The sequence below is a fragment of the Dioscorea cayenensis genome, chromosome 20 (assembly GCF_009730915.1).
Source record: "Dioscorea cayenensis subsp. rotundata cultivar TDr96_F1 chromosome 20, TDr96_F1_v2_PseudoChromosome.rev07_lg8_w22 25.fasta, whole genome shotgun sequence".
NCBI classification, from domain to species: Eukaryota; Viridiplantae; Streptophyta; class Magnoliopsida; order Dioscoreales; family Dioscoreaceae; genus Dioscorea; species Dioscorea cayenensis.
The window spans coordinates 31400548-31418557 of NC_052490.1; the positions used below are offsets into that span (position 1 = coordinate 31400548).

Sequence of the window (18010 nt, forward strand, 5' to 3'; positions counted from 1 at the left end):
GGTGTGTATGTTTTTTTATAAGATGAATAAATCATAATTGTTTTTTACAAAAGTGAAACTGCGGTCCTATAAAAGAGTGTCAAGAGACAAGCATGTACTGTGGTGCACTGAATACATGATGCAACAAAATAATTCATGCTGAATATAGATAAAATATCAACCAACAGAATTAAAACAGAGGCTCAGATTCAACAGTAATCATGTTCTCCCATCCTTCCCCCTCCCTCTACAACAATAAGAGTGGCGGTTGCCTACTAGGCCATCCAAGCCACTATGCAATCGTTGTAGAGAGACGAGGGCAGGATAGAAACTTTTAGGGCATCATTGCCTTTGTACCTGATTTCAAGGTGAGCCGGGCTTTTGTGCCAAGAAATTCAGAGAACCAGCCACACGAAAGAGAGAGAGAGAGAGTTCCACACAAGAGAGACACAAACTAGGGCTGATCTGTGCCCTAGTTTCTCTTCAAAGCCAAACGAGACAGGGGCGGCAGCCGGGAGCGGGGGAGGGAAGCGGCGGCCGGGAGCACAAAGCCACACGAGAGAGGGAGAAAAAACGAGAGAGTCCCACACGAGAGAGACACAAACTAGGGCCGATCTGTGCCCTAGTTTCTCTTCGAAGCCAAACGAGAGAGAGACGGCGGCCTATCGTGGGGGAGGGAAGCTGTGGTCGGTCGCGGGGAGGGCAGGCGGCCGATCGCGAGGGAGGAGCAGCGCCCTAATTTCTTCTGGGAGAGAACCGAGAGAGAGGGAGAGAGAAGCGGCGGGCGATCGCGGGGAGGAACGTCCCGCCCCTAATTTCTTCTGGGAGAGAACCGAGAGAGAGGAGAGAGAGAAGCGGCGGCCGATCTCTCGGGGAGGAAACGTCTGCCCTAATTTCTTCTGGGAGAGAACCGAGAGAGAAAGAGAGAAGCGGCGGCTGATCTCTCGGGGAGAGAACGTCTGCCCTAATTTCTTCTGGGAGAGAACCACGAGAGAGAGAGAGAGAGAGAGAGAGAGAGAAGCGGCGGCCGATCTCTCGGGGAGGGAACGTTGCCCTAAGGAGTGACTAGGAGAGAATCCCGAGAGAGAGAGATGCCCTCTTTTATTGTTTCTCCTCTTTTAAAAAAAAATTTGACACGTCACCAGCCACATCAATCGTGTGGTTGGTTCGTGTGATGGTTTCGCCTCATATAGCATTACTCCATCAATCGTATTTTATAATATATGCATAATACTGTAACAATACTTTTAACCTAGGGATTCGACCCTGAATCTGTCATTTACCATTCTACAATAAATCATAATTTAATTTTAAGCAAGCCCAGGACCAAAATTAAGACTCCATCAAAGAAGAGAGGTAGAATTGGTGGTGTGTCTTTATTGGATCCACCAAATATATATCACTCAAAAATATATTCTCCACCTAATAATGCGCAACAAGGATTTCAAACTTGCAATAATAAAATGCAACAAGGTTTTCAAACTTGCAATAATAAAACTATACCGTATTTCAATGGATCTCATTCAAATCATCTACATCAAAGAATCACCGCATATCGCAGTGGTTTCTCACTACATCAAAGTATACCACGCATTAATTGACAAGTGGAAGCACATTGCTCCTTGAGGACTTGTTCACAATGACTGCAATACAAACTAATTTAAAAGTGTGTTTGTATCTAGGGAAGTCTGATAAAGCCGTGCAGGTGATGGACAAGAGGTTTCCAGGACTTGAAAGAGTTGAGTTGGGTTCAACCAGTCATATCTTTTGCTTTCTATCCTATCCATTAATTTATTCCCCGAGAAATGCTATTTCCTCCGAAATAGCAGTCCGAAATTCTGGGCCGAATGACGTGGATGCCTATGTGGCATCCACGTCATCCAACTTTCTCTCTTGTTTTAAGAGAAAAGGAAAATTGCTTTTACTTTTCCCAAATTGTCGTCTTCCTCGCAGTCTCCATCTCGAAAACGAAGCCCCTTCCTTGCCGTTTTGCTTGACGCCACCGGCGCATCGTCACCGACGTCGCCACCGCAAAGCCCTCCGTCGCCTTCTTGTTTAACGCCACCGGCACACCATCCCCCAACGTCCCCACCGTGAACCCCCTTCGCACACAGTTGCCGACGTTGCCTACATCGCCACTGCCGCGAAGCTCTAAATTTCGCAGTGTTAGCGGGTATATATGCATACATAAATATATATATTTGTTTTTGTGTTCGTTTATATCTTGATCCTGAAATTTTTTTTTCTGAACCGGGATCGATCCTGTAGACACGATGGTCTCCTCTGCCACCATGGCCACGTCCATCTGCCGGAGCTCTCCCTTGTTCAAAGAAGAGAGTAACAAGAATCGACGGTGCCGGTGGCGTCAGGTGAGTCAGCGAGGAAAGGCTTCGCGGCGGTGTGGTGACGACGTCGGCGACATGTCGGTGGTGTCAAGCGCGGCGGCGAGGTGACGACGTCGGCGACATGTCGGTGGCGTCAGGCGAGACGGCGAGGAAGGGGTGTTTCGGAGTGGAAGACGATGATTTGGGAAAGATGGAAAAACCTAGTTCTCGTTTGTTTCCCTTTAACTCTTTAAAACAGGAGAGAGAAAGATTGAATGATGTGGATGCCGGCCACGAATTTCGGACTGGAATTTCGTTCGAAATAGCATTTCTCTTTATTCCCCAGTTGAGATCGTGAAGGACAAGAAGATGGTTTTGTGGATATAGACTAAATTAGAGCCGCTTTATAAGTTGTGTGCTTGAACTGTGGCTGTGTGCTTGAACTGAGCCACAAAAGAATTACAAAGATAATAATATTAAAAAATATATCATAATAATTAATAATTTTAAAAAAATAATATAATCTATATTTTAATAATTAAAAACACTTAATTAATATGATATTTAAAATTTAAATTATATTTTTTTTTAATTTTAAAATATCTAAAATACAATTAAATTTTAATATTTAAAATTTTAGTTTTATATACATTGATTTTTTTAAGAATATTAAAAAAACTTTATCATCCCCCGCCCCAATGTGTCTCCTGCTTCTCCTTCACTCCTTTCACTTTCTTTGGGTTTTTTTTTAAATTTTAGTTTTTATAAACCGGTTAGATCTGATCAAATTAATCAGTTTCATGGCAAATTGGCTGGATCACTCAGTTTTTGACCCGGTTATTTTAAAGCTAAGTCAAAGAGTGCAGTTGGACCAATCATATTGTTGTTTCCTGGTTTTTCAAGTTGAATTAGCCGGTCCAATCCAAATTTGACTACATTGCAATCACATTGCCGCTTTATAAATATGAGGAAAACCACATCCACAACCATAAGATTGTAGACTCTATGGTTACTGTTTACTGTACATGACCATTACCATGGGCGTGGATCAGCATGTCACTCTCATCATTGGGTCGGCCCGACCCAACCCAAAAAATTAATCCTCTAGCTCAGCCCAAGTCCAAATTCGACGGGCCTCATAAATAGTTTGGGCCAGGCTGGGCCGACCCATATTTAAAATATACAACCCATGGCCCAGCTCATGGGCTTGGCACTTTAGATCAATTATTGGATTGGGTTAGGATCAGACTATGATATCCTAAACTAATCTAAATGTGTTTATCGACCATATATTAAGAAAGATGACATAATTCTAAATCATTCTGTTATTTCAGGTTTGCATTCTTGAAGTCTTGTTACCGGCATAATTCAAATATATGGATTCTAATATTAATGTAACTTTAATCACATTCCCTATATAGGGTATTTATGTTCAATAAAAAAAAATGGGTTCAAATTTTAGCTTACACAGGATAATGGTACAAGTGTGTTGAGGTGATTACTTAACGTCTGTGCACTCCTTGACACGTGTCTAGATGTGCAATATCATAATACTTAGCAATAACACAATAAATGAACAATCCAAGGATAACATACAACAAATCTCACAACAATAAAATAAAAGACATCAATTTAACAAAGTTCGGCTAAGAACAAGCCTATATTTATGGGAGAACATGCTTCACCTATGTCATGAAGAAAAACAAAAGTACAAGGTTACAAGAAATAAACATAAAACCACAAAAAGATTACCAAACTCTAAAAATTAACCTCACATCAAAAACAAAGGTCTTACCTTATTTTAATAAGATCAAGCAAAAACAAGAGCTCTCCTTTACACCTCCACATTTTTACTCTCTACATGCAAGAGGTCTCACCCTCTCTATCTCTCTCTTCTCTCATTAGACAACATCTAATAAACATGGACCTATATAAATAATAGAGTAATTTAAACTATTGGATTAAAAGAGATCAAAATTTGATTTTATCTCAAAAATATCATGCGAATATTTAATCTTTTCTACATTTTACTAAAAAAACATTTAATGTCGTACGTTTCTAACCATCTTTCAATGCAATACACTCAACGAGTTATAAAGTACTACGTCATCTTGGTTACCTGGTTATTTAGCGCACAAAATGGAAAATTGTTGTCGTGTGCTGAAAAATGAAAAATGAATATCTGAATATTGTGTGAATTGCAAGGAAAGCTTGCGGAGATTATACGTTTCAATGTCAGACGATGACACAACAAGTAAGAATAATTACACATTACAATAAAACAATTCGAAATGCCAAACCTATTTAAGCGATGCAACTCAACGCAAGAAAACGACTTTATTTTGCATTTAAAATAATTTAATGTTTCTTTTTTGCCTAAAAGATGATTGTTTTCCACGTAAAAAACAGTTTATAAATAGCATATTAAATAAAACAGTAAGGAAAGTGTAATATATTTTTTTAAGCAAAAGAATCTCTTCCTTTTATCTTTTTATTATTAGTAGTAGTTGTACTCTTGGAACTAACACCAAGGCCAAACGCCAGCAGGAATATAAAAATTTACATTATAGAACCACAATAAAAGATAAAAGCTAAACAACTCAAGTCAACCACCTCCAATGACATCTAAATCAATTATTAATCTCCACCATGACAGCAAAATCCTAACACACTTTACACCTTCAATAAAAGAGATCACCCATCAATAAATCAAGTCCCCACTATAAATAACCTACCAAAGCTCTCATTGCTAGTAAAAATAATGGCTCCAAACATTGCTATTCCTTTTATCCTATTCATCATCTCCATCATCACCTTAACAACCTCCTCTCATTCACTACTCTCCAATGAAGCATTCCTCCAATGCCTTCATCTCAAAACCAAAACATCCATAAAAAACCTCTCCAAACTCCTCTACTTCCCCAACAACAACACCTACTCCTCATTCCTCCTCTTCTCAATGGTAAACACAAGGTTCAACACCATATCAACACCAAAGCCTCTGCTCATCTTCACACCCACACAAGACTCTCATATCCAAGGCTCTATCATATGTGCCAAAAATCATAACCTTTCTCTAAGAGTACGTAGTGGTGGCCATGACTATGAAGGTCTCTCATCTAGATCACAACATCCCCAACCCTTCATCATTTTAGACCTCATAAACCTCAACTCAGTCACTGTTAACGTAGAGCATGGCACGGCGTGGGTTCAAGCCGGCGCCACCCTCGGCGAAGTCTACTACCAAATAGCTAATAAAAGCTCCGTTCTTGGGTTCCCCGCTGGAATATGTCCGTCAGTCGGTGTTGGTGGGCACATCAGTGGCGGTGGCATGGGAACAATGGTCAGAAAGTATGGTCTTGCTGCTGATAATGTCTTGGACGTAAGACTTGTGGACGTGCATGGCAGGATTTTGGACAAAGATTCCATGGGAGAGGATCTATTCTGGGCTGTTAGAGGTGGTGGAGCAGCAAGCTTTGGTGTTGTTCTTTCATGGAAGTTAAGGTTGGTTCCTGTTCCTCAAACTGTGACAGTGTTTGCTATAACTAAGAGTGCAAAAGAAGGTGCAGTGGAGCTCATTGATAAGTGGCAGTACATTGCTTATAAGCTACCTGAAGAGCTGTTTATTGAAGCTATTGTACAAACTGTGACTAATGGTAGTAGTAGGAGAGTGGAAGGTTTGTTTAATTGCTTGTTTCTTGGGAATTCCAGTGAGCTTGTGAGGGTAATGGGTGAGAGGTTTCCTGAGTTAGGAGTTGGGATGAAGGATTGCAAGGAGATGAGCTGGGTTCAGTCTGTGTTGTTCTTTGGGTTTTCACAAAGTGGATTGCCTGCTGACTCTTTGATGGATAGGAAGCTTCAGCTTCAAAATAAAGGATTGTTTAAAGCTAAGTCTGACTTTGTGAGGGAGCCTGTGCCAAAGGATGTTTTGGAGAGGTTGTGGAGTAGATTTATGGAGGTTGAAAGAGCTTCCATGTTCATGGATCCATATGGTGGGAAAATGGCTGAGATTTCAGAGTCAGAGACCCCCTTTCCACATAGGAAAGGGACTTTGTATAACATTCAATATCTTGTTGGATGGAGTGATACAAGTTCTAAGGCGTCTAAAGAGCATATTAGGTGGATTAGAAGTTTGTATAAACAAATGGGTCCTTATGTTTCAAGGAATCCTAGAGCTGCATACCTTAATTTTAGGGACCTGGATTTGGGTAGGAATGAGTGGAGAAACACTAGCTACTTCAAGGCTAAGGTTTGGGGTGTGAAGTATTTCAAAAATAATTTCAAAAGGCTGGCTTTTGTGAAAGGTGATGTTGATCCTGAGAATTTCTTCAGAAATGAGCAGAGTATTCCACCCCTGTTTCTTTGATTTTATATGAACACTCTTAATTTGAATCAGTAGTATTGTTTGAATTCTATATGTATTTGTTTCTTTCTTATAAATTGGGTATATGATGGAGCTATTTTAACTACAATATCTTCTGAGCATAAAAAGTGAATCATTTGTTTGTTTTTATTAACAAATCGCAAAGTACAAGTGGCCTGTTTATTAATCTCCAATTCCAAGGCCAGTGGTAGAACTATACCCAGTACTTCACCCACGCCCAATTTAACAACTGCTTTTGCTAGTTGTCTATTGCATAATCGATTGCTTATTGCGGAAGCTCGCTGTTGGAGTCAAGTGGATAAGAATATACAAATGCAAAGACTTCGTATGTATGTGTATATTAATAATATGGACAACCCACCAAACACAAGCAACCAAATGCTTGACAGTCCGAAAGCACTTCGTCTTTTACCTCTAGACGTCTTCAACAAAATAAAATTTCAAAAACAAGAACCTAACGCTAAACCATTAGTGCACACAGGATACATTGTACCAAAACCATTGAATGAGTCAACTGGCTCTGAAATAATAGATCGACATGTGACCATTCCTAACATGGGAATTTTACTCTAGTAGCATCAGTTAGAGTTTATAGGTTATATACCATGCATGAGTAATTGTTCACTTCACCTCACTAAATCAAAGATTCTTCTTGTGGTGTTTTGCTAACTGTGTTTGAGAGACCAGTCCCAGGTGACATTGGTGTATATGAAGCTACTCAGTGTAACACCAGAATACATGGCACCAGGCCGTCCTCGGCATTGACTGAGGCAAACATAACCCATTCACATGTAGATAAAACATTGATATGTACACCTTACCTAATAGAAAACAGCTTGAGAATAATATGTGAGCAAAAAACTATGAATTGGCATAAACCCAACATTATCCTAAAAAGCATAATGAACAAGTCTGAGGGCAATGTTAGGCGAAAGACTATAGGCAAAACAATCATCAAGTAGGAAAATCAACATCCCTCCAAAGAATAAAATACAAACTTAACAATTGAAGCATTGCTGAAAGTCTTCTAACTGACAGAATAAAAATAATACCAATAAGATACTTCAGCACAAAACAATAGATGTCCTATCACACAGCCAGAAGGATAATGATAACCAGAAGGCTAATGATAACGCATAGGCATGGATGACTTCACCAACAACACACACGGTTTGTTCCAAGCAATATCATATGGGTATTGTGGAAACATAGGAAATCATATGGCAAATTCATTCATTTGATCAAATTTCATTGTTTATAACATGTTTAAAGATGGCCACGAGATGAATCCAAGTGGCAAAATCATTCAGGTAGCATGCGATGATCTTTCTCATCATTTATGTCACACCCTTGCATTAGCAATAACTCATTGATCAGGTGGAGCTTTTGGAATTTCAATACCACCAATGCGTTGTAGTTTATAATAAACTCACATGAAATCATCTTCTAGTTCTTGCAAGGATTTATTGGCGGATGCAATTTGTTTGTTTGAAGTCATCTTGTCTGAAACCATAAGGCCCTTGTAACTCCGTATCTCTGCTTGCTTCTCCTTCTCAAGTCTTTCCAAATCCTCTCGTCGTTTCTGCAGGATGCCAATTATTAAACACAGTATGTCTTAGACTTCAATCAAGATTTAACTGTGAGCCAAAGATAGAATTCAGTAGATAGAATAAAATATTTATTTGACCAACAAGGGCGATCATTTGATATGCTGATATAAGAACTCGACCCAGGCAACACAACCTCTGTCGTTGACAGTTAAAACTCATAGATGCCTCTACACATTTCTCTAAGTAATTCAATTTTTTGTCTTTAAAGAGATAATTAGCTGCCTCTACCCACACAATAAGTGAGGAGACTTTCAGACTTACCTTGTCCCTTAGCTGAAGCTTCCGTTCAGCCTTCTCTGCAGCATTAACAGCTTCTCGCTCAGCTGATAAGGAAAATGAAGCAAAGTAAGCTTGGATAGCAAACGCATGCTTGAATATACTAGGTTACAAATAATGATCACACTTCACTAAGTAAAGAAAAAGAACGACTACCAGATCAAGGCTTCTGTCATTGCTTCATGAGATCTTAAAAAAAATTCTTTGAATCTCAAAGGCATCTATCTATCTAAAAACACAAAATACAACTTCACGACCATAACTAATCCATTTAAATAATTTCATAGACTTGCAAGATAGGCCCAGGATATAATGTTGGTTTGTCAGCAAATTATGATTCACCAGCCTCATAAATTCCATATATTTACATGAACACAAAGTATGCAAGTTGTTTTACATATGCTCAATGCATGTAAATTGTTCTGTATATATACAATGCAGGTAACTTGTTTTGCCTCTGCAAAATTTCACACCATTATGCCTCATTGCCTAAATTAGCTTATAGTAACCTGTAAGCATGGTACCACATATTGTTTCCAAAAGGGAAGCCATATGATTTTCCCATGCTCAATAAAGAAGATGAGAATGAAATGCAAAGAAAATGAGAATCCACTAGTAAAGACAATCAGAAGGAAAAGAAATGAAGCGTTACTAGGCAGCCAACTTCCATGGCACAATAAGAAACTTCATATCAAACAGTCCCAAATACAGCATGGTCCTTCAACAGAATTAAAGTTAAAGTATATATCGAAAGAAAGAAAACCTAACAATGTATAAAAATGTACACAAACCACAGCATACACACTGATTTGAATGTCCCATACATTAAGCAAGACCCACTTATGAGTTTGGTTACACATGTAGTTAATCTATGCCATTTATGTGCATCCTTATAACTGCTGCAGATTTTAAGCATGAGCAAATGACCTTAGGTACCTAAGTTGATGATATTGCAACCTTATGTCCTAGAATTGCCTCCACATGTAAGCGAAGAAACAAGGTATGTTATATGATAAGCAGATAACCAATCAAATGTACAACTAACTGCTTATAGAATTGAACATACAGAATGGAGCTTGCTAAGGTTGACTGAGATCAATTAATGTGGAAACAGAAAATGTGGGCAAATTTCTCATTATTATAAATAATTCACAATTTTACAAGAATTGTAAATAAATGATTTCAAGATAAATAAAGATAAGAAATTGACAACACTATTAAAGGTATCAGGAATTGGCACACTAACCCTTCAGGTCAGGATGCCTTTCGACTTTGGTCTTGTTCAACCTGTTCACAATCTCATTTATTCGTTTCTCTACCCGCACTGTGCGGACCTGCAAATGAGTAATGGGAACAGTCACAAACTTCATGGTTTATATAGACTATAATCCAGACGATAGCAAAGATCAGTATCACAAGTCACAGAAAATAATCACAGTTCATAGATAATGAAGAAGGTACCATGCTTGTTGATTGGAAGCAAAAGGTTGCTTTTTCCATCAACATTAATAAGAAAAATTGCACTGAATAAAACACACAAGTGAAATTAAAGCTTCAAGTTCCAATCAAGCAGGTAAATTTTGGACTTAGTGAATAGAAATCTGCCATAAACTATAATGGGTCAGCTTAAATAGATGGCTTTCTACATCAAAAGTTGAGTAAAATTGTAAGCCTGTATTTAAGTTCATCAAGCTGCCAAGAAACAGCATGAGCAATACTTTCTTAAGATATGCCCATGATTTAGGGAGGCAGACCTTGGTTGGAAATGCCAAGTAGTTGCATGCTTATGCATATGAATAAATATATTTGGGCCTATTGGGAAAGATCCCTCAAACTAAAAGTTGCCTTCCGTACAAAACCAAGCATTCATTCTTATAAGAAGCACTTGTTTAGCAAATAAGCATAAAACTATTCAAAGTTCTTCTTATAGAACCTTCACAAGCCAGCAAGAATCAAGGTCAAGAAAAACCACAAGCAGTTGGACAACAAAAATTTCTATAAGCAGCTAAGGTGCTCAGAGGAAAGAGATGAAAATGAGAAAAGGCCTTCTACATGCTGCAATGGAATTCAATCCAATAAAAATCTCCAATTCATAAGTTTTTTAATGATTTCAATCAGATATTATCTATGCAACCAGCAACCTTGAGATTAAATGACCACATAAACTTATCTGATATTAATCCTAATACCAAAAAACAGGTAGCTTTCCAGAACCTTACCATCTTCGAATTGTGAAAACCAACTTGTCCAACATCCATAGAAGGAGTCTTCTTCAGATTATACCAAGGAGTATAAACAACATCGACGTTATTAACCTTATTACCTGCAAATCACAACACAAACCATCAAACCCCAGAACGACATCCCTCAACAAAGAAATGGAAAGAAAAAAAGCTCACCTTGAATCGAATTGGCCTTGACGAGCTGAGCGCAATCCTCCAACAACCCCTCGCTGATGTCGTCGATGGTCTGACCTTTATTCAGCCTCAGATACACATGAGCCGATGACATCTTGTCGACATGAAACCTAAATTAATTCCACCAGACGCCCATGATCTCTCTGCACAACGAAACCACAAAAGATATACAACAATCAAGAGAGAAAGGGGATAAGGGATCACCAGATATCCTCGGGGAAGCCATACTTGATGAGCTCCTCATTCTCGTGCTTGTCAAGGCCCATGAAGATGGTGTAGCCGCCGGATTCAGGGCGCGACTTGAAGTAGAAGACCATGATTTCCCTTCTCCTAGGGCACAAGGCGAGAAGGGCGAATCGAATTAGGGAAGCGGAGAGCGAGGAAAGGAGGAGGAGAGATCGAGGGAGATGGGAATAGAAGGAAGGTCGTGTGGTGGACCGCGCAGTGGAAGAAGATGGATCCAGGCGAAAGAGCAGCGAAGGAGTCTCAAGGGACCCTGGACCCTGGTAGAGATAGACAGACACATAAGCCCAGTTTATTTTAATAAATAAAACAACATAAAATATATTTTTATAATTCATATATAATAAAGCAATTAGCACAAAGAATAATTTAATTAGTGTTTTTGCGAGTAACCAAAAACGAAGATACATCATACATACCTAAAAAAAAAATTATTTTATTTTTTATTTTATTTTTTTTGAGTGAAAATAAATATGAGATTTTTAAATATCTCAAATTTAAGTATAACTTTAAATAATATATTTTTATATGAATTTAGACTTATAAATTTTTTAATATTTGTGAAAATATATGAATTGGATGATTAATTTTTTAACCTATCTATATTTATTTTATTCTTTTAACTACTATTTGCCATATTTGAAAAAAAAAAAAAAATTATCTCTAGAATGCTGCAGGAGGGTGTAAAATGAGAATTTTTATATGAAGAAACAATAATTTAAAATATTATTTTAGTGGAAGTGTTGTTAATTCGGTTTTACATTAAAAAAAAAAATGTAAAGTTTAAACCACTGTGAAACAGTTACTTGCACAGACAAGGCACGATCTCCTCTGATGGTATGATAGCAAGACAAGCTGGACTCGGTTTGGATAAGGATGACAGTAGTGCCTTAAATAATAAATACCTTGAAAATTAAAATTCCACATTATAAGATAAACTGATATAAATTAATTAATAAAATAAAGCACTTTTTTTACTACATGACTCAGCCGCTAATCCAGAAATGTCAGACATCGTACTTATAAACCCAATTAATATAATCTCCGTCCTTCACATTAAAATATCTTCATTCTTAAATAAAGCAAAACACCCAACATGAATAACAGCTACAAATATAAGGACAGAAAGAAAAAAAAAAGGTTGGTTTTCTTATCCAAACCCATCAAGTGGGTTCATAAATTAATATATCAACTCACTTTACGCGACCAAACATTTAAGTAAATTTTAATCCACTACATTAATGATAATTATTAATTATAAATAATAATAATAATAATAATAAATAAATAAATAAAAAGCTCCCGACAAGCGGACCGAGTGAACAATGAATCCAAGGAAAGTGGGCTTGTTTCGGGCCAGGATAAGCCCATAAAAAGCCCATCAGTTCCAGGCTCCTTTTGTTTTCATTAACGTTCCAGAAGACATTGATCATTCGAAGGGGAAAGAGTTTCTCTTCTTCGCATCGCGTCATCATCATCAGCATCATCATTCATCGTTGTATTATTAAATAATCGAAGTGATTCCCTCGTCCATGGGCGACGAGAGGTCGTTGGCTGCGATGGCGAGCAGAGACTCTAGGGATCGGGAACTCCTCATCCCCGTCGGCGGTGACCACGGCGATGACTCCGATTCCAAGGCCTCCCCTTCTAACGCCTCGGCTCATCACCTCCACCACTCCGGCCGCGAGGTTTGCTGCTCCCTTTTTGCGCTTCTTTTCATCTCTTTAATTTGATGCCCTTCGATTTTGTTATCCTTCTAGGGTTAGTAGTCTCTTTGTTTGGTGTTTTTGGATCGAGTTGTAGATCTGCCAACGTGGATGATTACTTGCTGATTTTTGGGATGGAATCGAACCCTGGATTGTGGGCTGTCAACCACGATGAATCTTATCTTTATATATATATATATATATATATATATATATATATAAGGTTTTGATTCTTATCAAGATGAGCTAATCTGTTATGGAGAATGAGAATATCATAAAGATCTAGTGTGCAATTATACACTATTTGCCATGGCTTGAGTTTCTATGGTTCCTCCCTGCGTATCATGGTGATATCTAGGGCACTTTAATGCCTAGGATATGCCATGACTTTGGTTTAGCCCTTGCTGGACTGTTGCCAAAGTTTATCTTGTGACTGGATTACTAGCTGATTTTTTGTTATGGTCAAATATGGTCCTGTTTGAAATGAATAATGCAATTTGTACAAATTAGGCTTTCTAAATTAGTTATCATCCATCCACAATCTTGAGGTGCAATCATGTTGTGTTTCAAAGAAATTAAAAATTGATCAGTGATATGATGCTTTTGGACCTTTTGCACTAAAAAATTTTTGGACTATATGTCCTTTTTTACTGCCACCCTGTTCTTGTTTACATATGGCTATTCTGAATGTGTTTCTGTAACACTAATTCAAGCTATGCCCATATGGGATCAGCTTCAATGTGAGGTTTTAGGTGTCTAGCTCTGGTTATTGTTGCCCAAATTGTCAGCATCAGGTTCTATCATAATGAGAAGATTCCTTTTTTTTTTATATAAGCTAGATATCTGGTGGTAGTTCTTTATTATGAGTCCCTGTGTAGTGACATTGACAGTTGCATTTCTTGTAGTCTTTTTATTTATAAGCTTGTTGTGTGTTAGTCAATATGGAAAACATGCATGTATGAGACATCCCTCGGATGTTTGTTGTTCTTATTTCAGAAACTATATTATGAGATTTAATTTAAATTTGTGATACCGAGTAATTTACCAATGATGCCTTAGGTTACATGACTTTTGTAATTTTACCTTTGAAAAGTTTGTCGTATTATTTTAACGCAGCTTCTGTTTACTTTACAGGCATTTTATAAAGTTGTTCATAGCTGGGCTTCCAAGAAGTTCATGACTGGAGTGTGGGCCTCTACTCTTTATTCTTTGCGCATTAACTTTGTCTTATCATAAACTTCAATGCAAAATTTGTTGCTCTTTATTTTGCTTGTGTCTACTCAGAGTAAACTGTTCATATTTCAGCAAAAATGAAAAGCTTGGATTATTAGAATTGCAAACCAGTGAAGCAAAAACATTCACTGAGTATAAAAACAGTTTTGTTAATATTATATGTGTCAACCCTATGGATTCCATTGTGTATAACTATATGCAGCAGTTTAACGATTATAATTCTGTGTGATGTCCATTCTCATTATTCACCTTTTGGCATTTTGCAGTGTGATCTTGTTCCCTATAGCGATCACCTTCTACATCACATGGTGGTTTATTCATTTTGTGGATGGGTTCTTTTCTCCCATCTATGTTCAACTTGGAATTAACATATTTGGTATGTAAATGTTTTATAGTTGTACACTTTTTTGTTGTTTTCACATGTATTTGCAAAAATCCTCTATAAAAATAAAATTTTTCTTATGAGCAACCTAATACTTTTTAGCATTGAGCTCTATTTTAGACTTTTGAATTTTGTATCTGTTGTATCATGTTATGATTTTTCGATTTATTTGTACTTTTGAATTCTAGCTATGGAACTCTTGAATCATGCATTTCTTACTTGAAATCTGGAAGGACACCATTGAGACTTTTTCCTTGTTTTGCTTACCCGTTTTACTTTGTTTTACATGACTGTGGCTCTTTGGCAACTCCTACTTGTGGTCGTTACGTGACTTTTTATGTTTGGCTGTAGCTAAGTTGGGTTAGTTCAGATTCCTTTTGATGGGGATTCTCTAATCTCTCCGCTCTATTTTACTCCAATCCTTGGGCTGTCATAGTTTCCAAAGATCTAATGACCAAGAATATTTGGAAGTTATGTAGGCTGAAGTAATTTATAATAGTTTAGACCAGGAATGGTTGGCCGCATTTAGCAGCAGATGGTGCATGGTCCAAGAGGTTCAACAAGATGCTCAGGAGCTGTACACATCAGAAATAGTTTAATGATTCTTGAAATTGGGCAACTGCCACTACTAAATAGCTGATTAGATGAGCATATGTAGAATGTCAGTATAATATATGTTGCTGTGTGCATGGGTAAATAATTAGCTGTAAGCTCATAAGCTAGCTGTTTAAGCTATTCATTTGACAGTGGAATTGCACAGAAAACTTTTGCAGCAGTATGGGGTTTTCTTAGCTGCAATTTCTGCTTGAGTTATTGTTATGCAATCCCTTTTTTTGGTTAATTGGGGGCTACCATTTTGAATTCAGTTAACCTCAAGGTCTAATTTTAGCCTATTTGCACCAGTCTTGCATATAAATTACTGGCTACACAGAGGGAGCCTTTTGCTGAATGTTTAATGCTGGCCTTCTTTTTTTAATTAACGAGGCAGAATCAGACTGAAGAGAAATTTATGCAAGATATTTAAATCAAAGAAATTGTTGCTTGATCTTTTGCTACTCGGTTTTTAATTCTTGTTAGCACATTTTATTACTGAATGAGAAAAACTCCTATAAATGTTTGCCAAAAAGAATTTCTTCTTAACTAAATAATTTTTTTGCTAGGACTTGGATTTGTAACTTCCATTTTGTTCATCTTTTTGGTTGGTGTATTCATGTCATCGTGGCTGGGGGCATCTGTCCTCGGTATTGGAGAATGGTTTATCAAGCGAATGCCTTTTGCTCGCCACATCTACAATGCATCCAAGCAAATTAGTGCAGCCATATCGCCTGGTACATTTCCTTTGCATTCAATTTTAGTTTTGGTGTGTGCTTTACTTCATACTACTAAAAGTTCTATTTTCACAGATCAGAACACACAAGCCTTCAAGGAAGTAGCCATTATAAGGCACCCACGTATCGGTGAATATGCATTAGGATTTATCACTTCGGCCGTTGTTCTTCAGGTTTGAATTGACACAATGACCTGTAGTTTGTCATGTATTAATTAATTATCATCTGTTGCTGCATTGTAACACACACAACCAACTCCTGTTCATAATTTCATCATTCTAGCCCAAGTTATCATCATGCTTCCAAATATGTTCAAACATGCTGGTCTGAGTTTATACCCAGTTTCTCTCATTCTTGTCTCATACTGCTTTTTATAACAGAGTTATTCTGGTGAAGAGGAACTCTGTTGTGTTTATGTACCAACAAATCATCTCTATGTTGGGGATATATTTCTCATCAATTCCAAAGATGTCATTAGACCCAATTTATCTGTCCGAGAAGGAATTGGTAAGTCACCATCTATTTTCAGTTGATTGCACAGGGATCAAACCAACCCTATTCAGTCCTGAGCATGTGATATTAATTTAGACTAGTGACTCTGCAAAGTTCATGCCAATAACATCATAAAATCCACATTTTGCTACAGAGATTGTTGTTTCTGTTGGCATGGCGATGCCCCAGATCCTCACAACGTTGGATTCTCATGCAATCCACATGGATAGACCCGGAAGTAGCAGAAGCTGAGGCACATAAAAGTTATGTTGATTTTTAACACTCTTATTTTTTTTGCTATTACTGAAGGTGGCCTTGTTCATCCATCATGTTTTCAGCTTTTTGTAGTTTGGATGTTGCATTGGTCTGCTAGATTCTGATCTCTTTTTTCTCAGGCAATTTGGCTGCAGTGCTTTGTAAAAAAAAAAATGTAGTGTTTTTGCGTATACAGGTCACTATGTATAGGTGTGATTGTGGTTTTTCACACTTTTTATCATTAAACACACCATATATGCAGACTTATTTAACTCCGCCCATTTTACGAAGACGGTGGATGGGCATGTTAGATGTCAGACCAGAGTTCTGCACCAATCCTTAAAGTTGTTTTATTATCAGTAGGATTTGAATCCTTTTTTGGTTTTGAACTAGTTATGTTGTATTCTTGACATAACTCGTCTTTTGTTTCTTAAACGAGTGAAATATCTCTGCTCTCTTTTGCACCTTCGATGCTATATTTGTTTGACACCACATTGGACATATTGCTTGGTGATCTATATATATAAATATAAATTAATATTGTCAATGAGATTCATCTGGTACCACCATGTAAAAGCACAACCAGAATTTTCAGCTTCTTTTAGGGGGAATAAAAGAAAAGATGATCCTGGTGAGGGTTTTGAAATTCCAAAATCTTGAGAAAGTGAGATTTTTACTTACTAAAATGAGCGGTTTACCCATTTTAAAAAATAATAATAAATAGATATACACAAAATAGAGCAAGTAGAGACAAAACCTGTGCATATATGAATGTTGAGATCACATGCACACAACTCATATTTTTAAAAAAATATGCTCTTGTGCGATCCAAACTCTCATTGCTTCCTCGAACTTTCCAAACTCTCACTGCTTCCTGGAACTGGAAAGGCACACCACAATACCACAATTTAGTTACTCTCTTTTTAACTAATAATAATTTTTATAAAATGCATTCCATGTATTGATGATTGAGGTTAAATTATAAAGGGTGCATTTTTTAATAACTAGATTTGAATTCCCATGAGTAAACATAAATTCAGGAGATTAAATTAAAAATCCATACATATATTTGAAATAGATGTATAATCTAACTTGAAATTTTAGACCATTTCAATGAATAATTATGATTATTTTAAAAAAAATATTATTACACTTACATATTTGTTTGCATTAATTATGAATTTAGTAATAAAAAAGTTTTATTGCTTTCATTAATTTTGCATCAATTATAGTAATTGAAAAATATTTATTTTGTGACAAATATATGCCTATAGGAGTTATCAAATCATGATTTTTTTTTTTTTAGTCAATTTGCAAGTCATAATTGTAAACGGCCATTTATCTTGGATTATATCTAAGCAAATTAGAAAAAATTAAAAAT

General features: G+C 37.1%; 3 protein-coding genes across 4 annotated transcripts; 2 read left to right on the top strand and 1 right to left on the bottom strand.

The window, feature by feature from the left end:
- The first annotated feature begins 5011 nt into the window (after positions 1-5011).
- Positions 5012-6718, top strand: LOC120251829 (berberine bridge enzyme-like 22). Its single transcript, XM_039260484.1, has one exon. The coding sequence runs from the start codon at positions 5065-5067 to the stop codon at positions 6667-6669; it is 1605 nt and encodes a 534-aa protein (XP_039116418.1). The 5' UTR covers positions 5012-5064; the 3' UTR covers positions 6670-6718.
- A 1167-nt stretch (positions 6719-7885) lies between these two features.
- Positions 7886-11513, bottom strand: LOC120251831 (coiled-coil domain-containing protein 25). Of its 2 annotated transcripts, none has more exons than XM_039260487.1 (6): positions 11219-11513; positions 10973-11133; positions 10793-10896; positions 9820-9907; positions 8559-8620; positions 7886-8269 (listed from the first exon to the last, which is right to left on the bottom strand). In XM_039260487.1, exons 2-6 carry the CDS (start codon positions 11082-11084, stop codon positions 8117-8119), a joined length of 519 nt encoding a protein of 172 aa, XP_039116421.1. In that variant the 5' UTR covers positions 11085-11133; positions 11219-11513; the 3' UTR covers positions 7886-8116. The 2 variants fall into 2 exon arrangements, with proteins under 2 accessions (XP_039116421.1, XP_039116420.1); XM_039260486.1 differs by having other exon boundaries at positions 10973-11100; positions 11195-11513.
- Positions 11514-12635: 1122 nt separating this feature from the next.
- LOC120251830 (protein CONTINUOUS VASCULAR RING 1-like) lies at positions 12636-17093 on the top strand. Its single transcript, XM_039260485.1, has 7 exons — positions 12636-12921; positions 14074-14126; positions 14439-14548; positions 15715-15882; positions 15958-16055; positions 16263-16389; positions 16529-17093. The coding sequence occupies exons 1-7, from the start codon at positions 12766-12768 to the stop codon at positions 16624-16626; spliced, it is 810 nt and encodes a 269-aa protein (XP_039116419.1). The 5' UTR covers positions 12636-12765; the 3' UTR covers positions 16627-17093.
- Positions 17094-18010: the final 917 nt, after the last annotated feature.

Excerpts from the sequence above, each read along its gene's own strand:
- LOC120251829 (XM_039260484.1), top strand. The coding sequence starts at position 5,065 with ATGGCTCCAAACATTGCTATTCCTTTTATCCTATTCATCATCTCCATC.
- LOC120251831 (XM_039260486.1), bottom strand. The coding sequence starts at position 11,307 with ATGGTCTTCTACTTCAAGTCGCGCCCTGAATCCGGCGGCTACACCATC. Across the intron at positions 9,908-10,792 it reads GTTTTCACAATTCGAAGATG|GTCCGCACAGTGCGGGTAGA; the intron begins GTAAGGTTCTGG and ends ACTCATTTGCAG. Across the intron at positions 8,621-9,819 it reads AAGGCATCCTGACCTGAAGG|CTGAGCGAGAAGCTGTTAAT; the intron begins GTTAGTGTGCCA and ends TTTCCTTATCAG.
- LOC120251830 (XM_039260485.1), top strand. The coding sequence starts at position 12,766 with ATGGGCGACGAGAGGTCGTTGGCTGCGATGGCGAGCAGAGACTCTAGG. Across the intron at positions 12,922-14,073 it reads TCCACCACTCCGGCCGCGAG|GCATTTTATAAAGTTGTTCA; the intron begins GTTTGCTGCTCC and ends TTTACTTTACAG. Across the intron at positions 16,390-16,528 it reads ATCTGTCCGAGAAGGAATTG|AGATTGTTGTTTCTGTTGGC; the intron begins GTAAGTCACCAT and ends ATTTTGCTACAG.